The 7,500-nt window shown below is 40.7% G+C and overlaps 1 protein-coding gene across 4 annotated transcripts in view; it reads right to left on the reverse strand.

Annotated features, from left to right (window-relative positions):
- The window catches only part of LOC123512881 (glutamate receptor ionotropic, kainate 2-like), a 66,228-nt gene that overhangs the window by 43,288 nt on the left and 15,440 nt on the right, over positions 1-7,500 (reverse strand). For all 4 annotated transcript variants that reach the window (XM_045269547.1, XM_045269544.1, XM_045269545.1 and 1 more), the window contains exons 3-5: positions 3,964-4,119; positions 1,708-1,892; positions 1-112 (exon numbers count right to left, since the gene is read on the reverse strand). The exon at positions 1-112 is cut by the window's left edge and continues 37 nt beyond it. In XM_045269547.1, coding sequence (XP_045125482.1) covers positions 1-112; positions 1,708-1,892; positions 3,964-4,119 — 453 coding nt within the window. The remainder of the gene's footprint in view (positions 113-1,707; positions 1,893-3,963; positions 4,120-7,500) is intronic.

A 7,500-nucleotide genomic window follows, 5' to 3' on the forward strand; every position in this document is an offset into this window, starting at 1 on the left:
CCTTCCAGGAACTGTCTTGGAGAAGCTTCTGAAGGCGCACTAAGCTCTCGTTTGAATCATACAGCACCACGAAGCTCTTCCATTTGAGCTCCTTCAGGATGTCGTAGTAAGCCTGGGAAGAGGGCAGAAAGTGGTAGTGGTGGTGGTGGTGGTGGTGGTGGTGGTGGTGGTGGTGGTGGTGGTGGTGGTTCTAGTAGAAGTGGTGGTGGTGCTAGTAGTGGTGGTGATGCTAGTAGTAGTGGTGCTAATAGTAGTAATGGTGCCTGTACTAGTGATAGTAGTAGTAGTAGTGTTGCCAGTAGTAATAATGGTGGTGATGGTATTATTATTATTAGTAGTAGTAGTAGTAATAGTAGTAATAGTAGTAATAGTAGTAGTAGTAGTAGTAGTAGTAGTAGTAGTAGTAGTAGTAGTAGTAGTAGCAGTAGTAGTAATAGTATGTATGTATGTATGTGTAGTACTTATATTGCGCTTTCCAAAAACATGAAATGTAATTCTCCAAGCGCATATTATTATAGAAAGAAATGAAAATAAATTTAGAAACAAGACAGTTGATAAACTAAGGTAAATCGAAAAAATAAAACCTAGAGGGAAAACTACGAACTATTAAAATTAAAGAACAGATAAAGGAAAATTAAAATGATAAAACCACTATAAGACTAAAAACAATGTGTAAGATTTAGTAAAAATCAACTTGCATTAAAAAACAAGGCATAAAAATCAGTCGTAGGCTGATCGAAAAAGAAAAGTTTTTAGGGCCTTTTTAAACTCGGTCGTGCTCTCACAGTTTTTTATTGTAGTAGGCAGGCTACTGAATAGTCTTGGACCTGCAACAGCAAACGCCCTATCCCCCATGCATGACGCAGTATAAGGGACTTGGAGGAGTCCCAAGTCAACTGTACGCAGTTGTCGGCATGGTACATAAGTGGATAAGAGCTCATTGATGTAAGATGGGGCTGCATTATTCAGGGCCTTGTAAACAATTAGAGCCACCTTATACTCCACGCGCTGCATTATAGGGAGCCAGCTACTACTACTACTAGTAGTAGTAGTGGTAGTAGTAGTAGTAATAGTAGTAATGGTAGTAGTAGTAGTAGTAATAGTAATAATAGTAGTAGTAGTAGTGGTAAGAGAAGTAGCACAGTTAGTCATTTGACACAATATCATACTTAGATTAGATATCACACTGACATAAAATACCCAATCATTTCAGTACAAGAGAAAAAAGACTTAAAAAAAAACCACAGTCCATATTTAAAACTGAATTTCGGACCATAGACATGACAAAGAGTAAATTGAGACATGACAAATAAGTAAACGTTTTGACACACACACACACACACACACACACACACACACACACACACACACACACACATTCTGTCCATCTAACTAATGCAAGAGTTAACCAGTACTTTCAATCATTCATACTTTTCTCTGTTCAACTCTGAAACTCCCTGCCTGCTTCTGTATTTCCATCTTCCTATGACTTCACTTCTTTAAGAGGGAGGTTTCAAGACATTTGGCCCTGACTTTTGGCTAACTCTCTAAACCTTTTAGGAAACTGGCAATCAAGTGGGCCTTTTATTTCATTTTCTCCTGCTCTTGGCCAACATTCCTTCATGCATAAAAAACACACACACACACACACACACACACACACGTATCATCATCCAAGCCAAATCGATACAGGTAAGGCCCACTCACCTGGCTAAGAGCGGGTGGGTAGGGGTGTAAGTTGATTGAGTACTCGTCCCTAGTAAGCTTGTAGTCGTAGCGGGTTTCGATGTGTGGGATCTCCTTATTGTCACAGATGGACTGCACATGGTTGGCTGTATTCTCGCTCTGGGGCCCAAAGATCGCTGCCATTCCCTTAGACAGCAGGTGGCACACTAAGGGAGAAAGGAGAACAAGAAAACTCGCTCTTCTCATTCGTTTCCGTATCTTGTCACTTACTCTTAAGATTGTTGGGGAAGTTATTATGGGTTTTGGTGGGTGGTTTTGTGGTTTTCAAGGGTTCTAGTGGAAGTTAATGGGGTGTTGATAGGTGATTTAGTGGTTTTAAGGGTTCTAGTGGAAGTGATTGGGATTTTTCTATGGTGGTTTTGTGGTTTTAAGGGTTGTAGTGGATGTTATCAGGGTTTTCAATGTTGTTTTATGTGGTTCAAGGGTTCTAGTGGATATTATTGAGATTTTCAATGTTGTTTTGTTTAGTTTTAAGGGTTCTAGTGGATGTTATTGGTGTTTTGATATGTGTTTGCATGATACTATTGGTAGTTTGACAGGTTCTAGTGGAAATTAGTGGATTTTTCAAGCAGGTTTTGCATGATAATAGTTTTTAGTGGAAGTTATCGAGGTTTTCAAAGGGTTTTTTTATGGTAATGGGTTCTAATGGAAGTTTCAAGGGCGTTTGTGTAATCCACAGTAATAGGTTAACAGGTTCTATAGTCGAAAGTATTTGAATTACCAAGAGAGTCCCTATGATTCCAGCAATACTCTAACAGGCCTCCGTGGAAATTATTGGGCAGTTTTCAAGAATGTTCATACTACTAAAGACATTGAACAACCCCTAATGGAAGTTACTGGGGAGTTTTCAAGAGTGTTCATCCGTTAGAGACAAATGAACAACCTCTAATACAAGAAGTGGTGCAGTGGAATCTTGCGTACTTTGGGGTCCGAGGGGTCTCCAAGCGCACTGGTTCGAATCCTGTCCACGGTCCGAGTGTAGGTTGGGCTTTCTCACTCGGGACAACGGTTTCCTAGCGGGTGGGCTTTGAGATAGGAGGTACCCAAAAAGTACCCCTTTAGCTAATAAATTCCCGTGAAAAGCCCACATGGTATAAAAAAAAAAAGAGGAATACGTGTTTTGGTACTTGAAGGGGTTAAGGATCTTGATCTTGATATTACAGATGACTTGGGTTTTTTTTTTTCTGAGCCAAGCCTTTGTAGCAACTCAATATCTTCCTCTATAGATCCTGCTGAAACTGTTATTGGAATCAGACACTCTTGAAAGAAATCCTCAATAACTTTTTTTTTTTCATTTTTTATTCATATCATGTGGGTTTTTTTTTTCGAGAATTTCTGGGCTAAGGGGATTACTTTCTTGGGGTAGCTCCTATCTCAAAGCCCACCCGCTAGGACACCGTTGTCCTGAGTGAGGAAGCCCAACCTACACTCGGACCGTGGACAGGATTCGAACCCGTGCGCTTGGAGACCCCTCGGACCTCAAAGCACGCATGGTTCCACTGTATAACATTACCAGCACTATCACTTACACCATCACCTCCATTACCACCATCGCTACCACTACCATTACCACCACCGTCACCACTACGACCACAATCACCATTATTACCATTACATCCATATAGCACTACTACTACCATTATATTTACTACTGCAGCCACACTACACCCATTATACAGCTTCAGAATCGCTTGTGAGGTTTTGACTAGTGGAGATTCTAAACCACTAACTTTCTAATCTCCATAGAAACTTGCTGGTGTAATTCAAATCGTCTAAAACTTATAATAAAAATGCGTCCCAGTATTGAAGGGTTAAGCATTTCAGAGTAGCTACTGCAACATACACACACACACACACACACACACACACACACACACACACACACACACACACACACACACACACACACACACACACACACACACACACACACATATAAAGAAAGCGTAACAATATTCTAGTAACAAGTGTTGTGGAGAGAGAGAGAGAGAGAGAGAGAGAGAGAGAGAGAGAGAGAGAGAGAGAGAGCGTGTGTGTACGAGCTTTAACATGTGGTGGAAGACAGGAATAGCAAAGCGAAACACACACACACAGACACACACACACACACACACACACACACACACACACTTTCCTAACCCACTCTCTCTCTCTCTCTCTCTCTCTCTCTCTCTCTCTCTCTCTCTCTCTCTCTCTCTCTCTCTCTCTCTCTCTCACCTCTCTTGGAAGCCTGGAAGGAGTCATCGGCAGGCTGGCGGTCAATGTGAGTCTGCAGTGTTGACCGAGGCAGCATCTTTGGGTCAGCGTTCACTCTCTCCACGGCGTAGCGCATTGCCAGCTCCTGCATGTCGCCATCCTTGTCCAGAATGGCGCCTGTACGAGGAAGAGAAGGGCTGTAAATGAAGAGAGCAGAACGAGGCCAGTTTGAGAAGTGCCGCTGAGGAGACTAAAAACACTTCCGCCAGCACCCTCACTATTTTTCAAAGGGCTCTAGTAAAAGTGACACGGGTTTTTTAAGGATGTTTCTGTTATTCTAGTGATATGGTAATAAGTCTTCTGCATTATCAACAGGATAGATACTCTTTTTAAAGGCTCTAATTGAAGTGAAACTGATTTTTTAAGGATGTTTCTCTCATTCTAGTGACAAGTTGACAAGTTTTCTGCATTATCAACAGTGAAAATACTCTTTAGAACTCGGCTAATCGTCTCTGTGGTCTTTGAAAATAGTCGCAGTGAGCGAGAAAAGCGTTTCTGATTACTTCTTCACTATTTTCAAAGGCCTCTAGTTGTATTTCTTAACTTTTCTTCTTACTGTCCAACCTGTCTTATTTTCTCTCTCCCACCCTTTTTTAGCAAGAAAAACAAGAACAAGAACAAGAAGTGATACGGGTTTCTAAGGCTGTTTCTGTGATTCTAGTGACATGTTAACAAGTTTTCTGCATTACCAACAGGACAAATACTCTTTAGAACTCGGCTAATCGTCTCTATGGTCTCTGAAAATGGACGCAGTGAGAGAGAGAAAACGTTTATAAAATCACCTTCACTATTTTCAAAGGCCTCTAGTTGTATTTCTTAACGTTTCTTCTTAATGTCCAAACTCTTATTCTCTCTCCTCCTTATTTAGCAAGAAGAACAAAAACAAGAAGTGACACGGGTTTTCTAAGAGTGCTTCTGTGATTCTAGTGACATGTTAACAAGTTTTCTGCATTACCAATAGGACAAATACTCTTCAGAACTCGGCTAATCGTTTCTGTAGTCTCTGAAAATGAACGCAGTGAGAGGGAAGCGTTTCTGAACATAACGCTAACAGTGAAAATCTTTGTTCTCTCACCACGACTGTTTTCTCAAGATCACAAAGGTTAGCAGGGTTCTCAAGTGTGTCTCTCGCGTTAACAGCGTAGAAATCTTGTAAATCCGTCACTGAAAATATCAAAATACTCTCAAAATCACTCTCAACTTCCACTAGATTATTTGGGAAGAGTATTGTGACAGAGCAGAGGAATTTTAAAAGTTGTTAGTTCTCTCTCGGTGGTGGTGGTGGTGGTGGTGGTAATGATACGTGAAAAAGAGATAGAGAGAAAGAGGAAAGGAGGTAATAGAGAGAAGGAAAGGGGCAGAAAATTGAATAATGGAGAGAGAGAGAGAGAGAGAGAGAGAGAGAGAGAGAGAGAGAGAGAGAGAGAGAGAGAGAGAGAGATGGTTAGTTGAGTTCTCAAGCCTATTATCTCTTACCAGCAACGTAGAAATCATGTAAATCCGTCTCTAGAACTACAAAACACACCCTCAAAACCCGCATAACTTCAACAAGAACCTTTGAGAAACAGAAAACGTGGTGTGAGGGAACTTTTTCAGAACATCAGCCCCAAAATGCGAATATAAAAAACCAAGACACCACATCGCCACTCCCCTTCCACAGACTAGCTGAAGTAACACACGGGTTCTTGAAGGTGTATTTACGGTTACATTGATAGATTAACAAGACTCCTACACTATTGACAAGAGAAAAACGTCTGAAAACTCGGCTAATCGTCTCTGTGGCCTTTGAAAATAATCGTGGTGAGAGAACGAAAGAGAGAGAAGCGTTCAGAATACTGGAAGACGAAAGACGAAGATTGAAGGAACAAGACGAGAGAGAGAGAGAACAGAAGAGAAAAGGCGAAGATTTAAAGAACTAGTGAGAGAGAATAAGAGAACAAAGACGAAGATTGAAAGGAATCGATAAGGAAAAGAGTGACAGTAAGGAGCAGAAGACGGGAATGAAGGAGAGATGAGAAGGAGAAAGAGAAGGAGACGATAAAGACGAGGAATGCGTGAGAAAACCATGACAAAAAAAGTAGAAGGAAAAATATATATGAAAAAAATAAACACGAGAAGGAAAATGAATAAAGAAAATGGAACAGAAGAGGAGGAAGATGTGATGGTGATGAACAAGAAATAAGATCTTACCAATGAGAGAGAGAGAGAGAGAGAGAGAGAGAGAGAGAGAGAGAGAGAGAGAGAGAGTGTGTGTGTTTGTGCAGTACTGTGACCAAAAGTGTTTCCTCGAGAAGTTTTACTGCCAAGAGAGAGAGAGAGAGAGAGAGAGAGAGAGAGTGGGAAGATAGACCTTAAAGACGCAATTCTATTTTATTAACTGACTGACTGACTGACTGACTGACTGACTGACTGACTGACTGACTGACTGATAGAATGACTGACTGACTGACTGACTGACTGACTGACTGACTGACTGACTGACTGAATGAATGAATGACTGAATGACTGACTGATAGACTGACTGACTGACTGACTGATAGACTGACTGACTGACTGACTGATAGACTGACTCAAAGACTAACTCACTCACTCAAACACTCTCCCCACCCCTCTCTCTCTCTCTCTCTCTCTCTCTCTCTCTCTCTCTCTCTCTCTCTCTCTCTCTCTGACTCACTTCTTTTCTTCTTGACTAATTGACTGAAAGCATAAGTGAGTGCAGCCTGCCATCATTAATATCTGCATGACTGACAGTAGCTTCTCGACTCACTATAAATACATCTCTGGCAAGCTGGCGAAGGTGGTGGTGGTGGTGGTGGTGGTTGTGGTGGTGGTGGTGGTGGTGGTGGTGGTGGGATTGTTGGGTGAAAAGGAGAGAAGGAGGGAAGGAGGAAAGAGAAAGAAAGAAAAGGGAAGAAAATAGAATGATGGAGAGAGATAGATAGATAGATAGATAGAGAGAGAGAGAGAGAGAGAGAGAGAGAGAGAGAGAGAGAGAGAGAGAGAGAGAGAGAGAGAGAGAGAGAGAGAGAGAGAGAGAGAGAGAGAGAGAGAGAGAGAGATACTAAAAATAAGCAAAGAAAATGAATCATAAAAAGAAAACTCAAGGAAAAGAAAATAGAAAAACAAGAAATAAAAAAAAAGAAAAACAAAACCAATAAACGAAAAGGAAAACAAAAAAAAAAAAATAAGCAAACAAGAAAAAAAAGAACAAGAAACGAAAAAGCAAAAATAAACTAACAAAAAAACACATTAACAAAACTCAAACTAAACAAAAAAAAAAAACACGAAAACCAAAAAAATGAAAAAACGAAAAAAAAAACAGATGTATAGAAATCGTGACTTCTCAGGTGTGTAAAACCAATCACAGGTGTGCAAAGGTGAGAAAAACACATGTGGAGGGGAAAAAATCATAACAGGTGTGTGAAATACGTGTAAAGGTGAAACGAGCAGGTGTGGAAGGAAGGAAATTACAGGTGTTACAAGGAGAGTACCACGAAG

This window comes from Portunus trituberculatus, chromosome 34, assembly GCF_017591435.1.
Source record: "Portunus trituberculatus isolate SZX2019 chromosome 34, ASM1759143v1, whole genome shotgun sequence".
NCBI classification, from domain to species: domain Eukaryota; kingdom Metazoa; phylum Arthropoda; class Malacostraca; order Decapoda; family Portunidae; genus Portunus; species Portunus trituberculatus.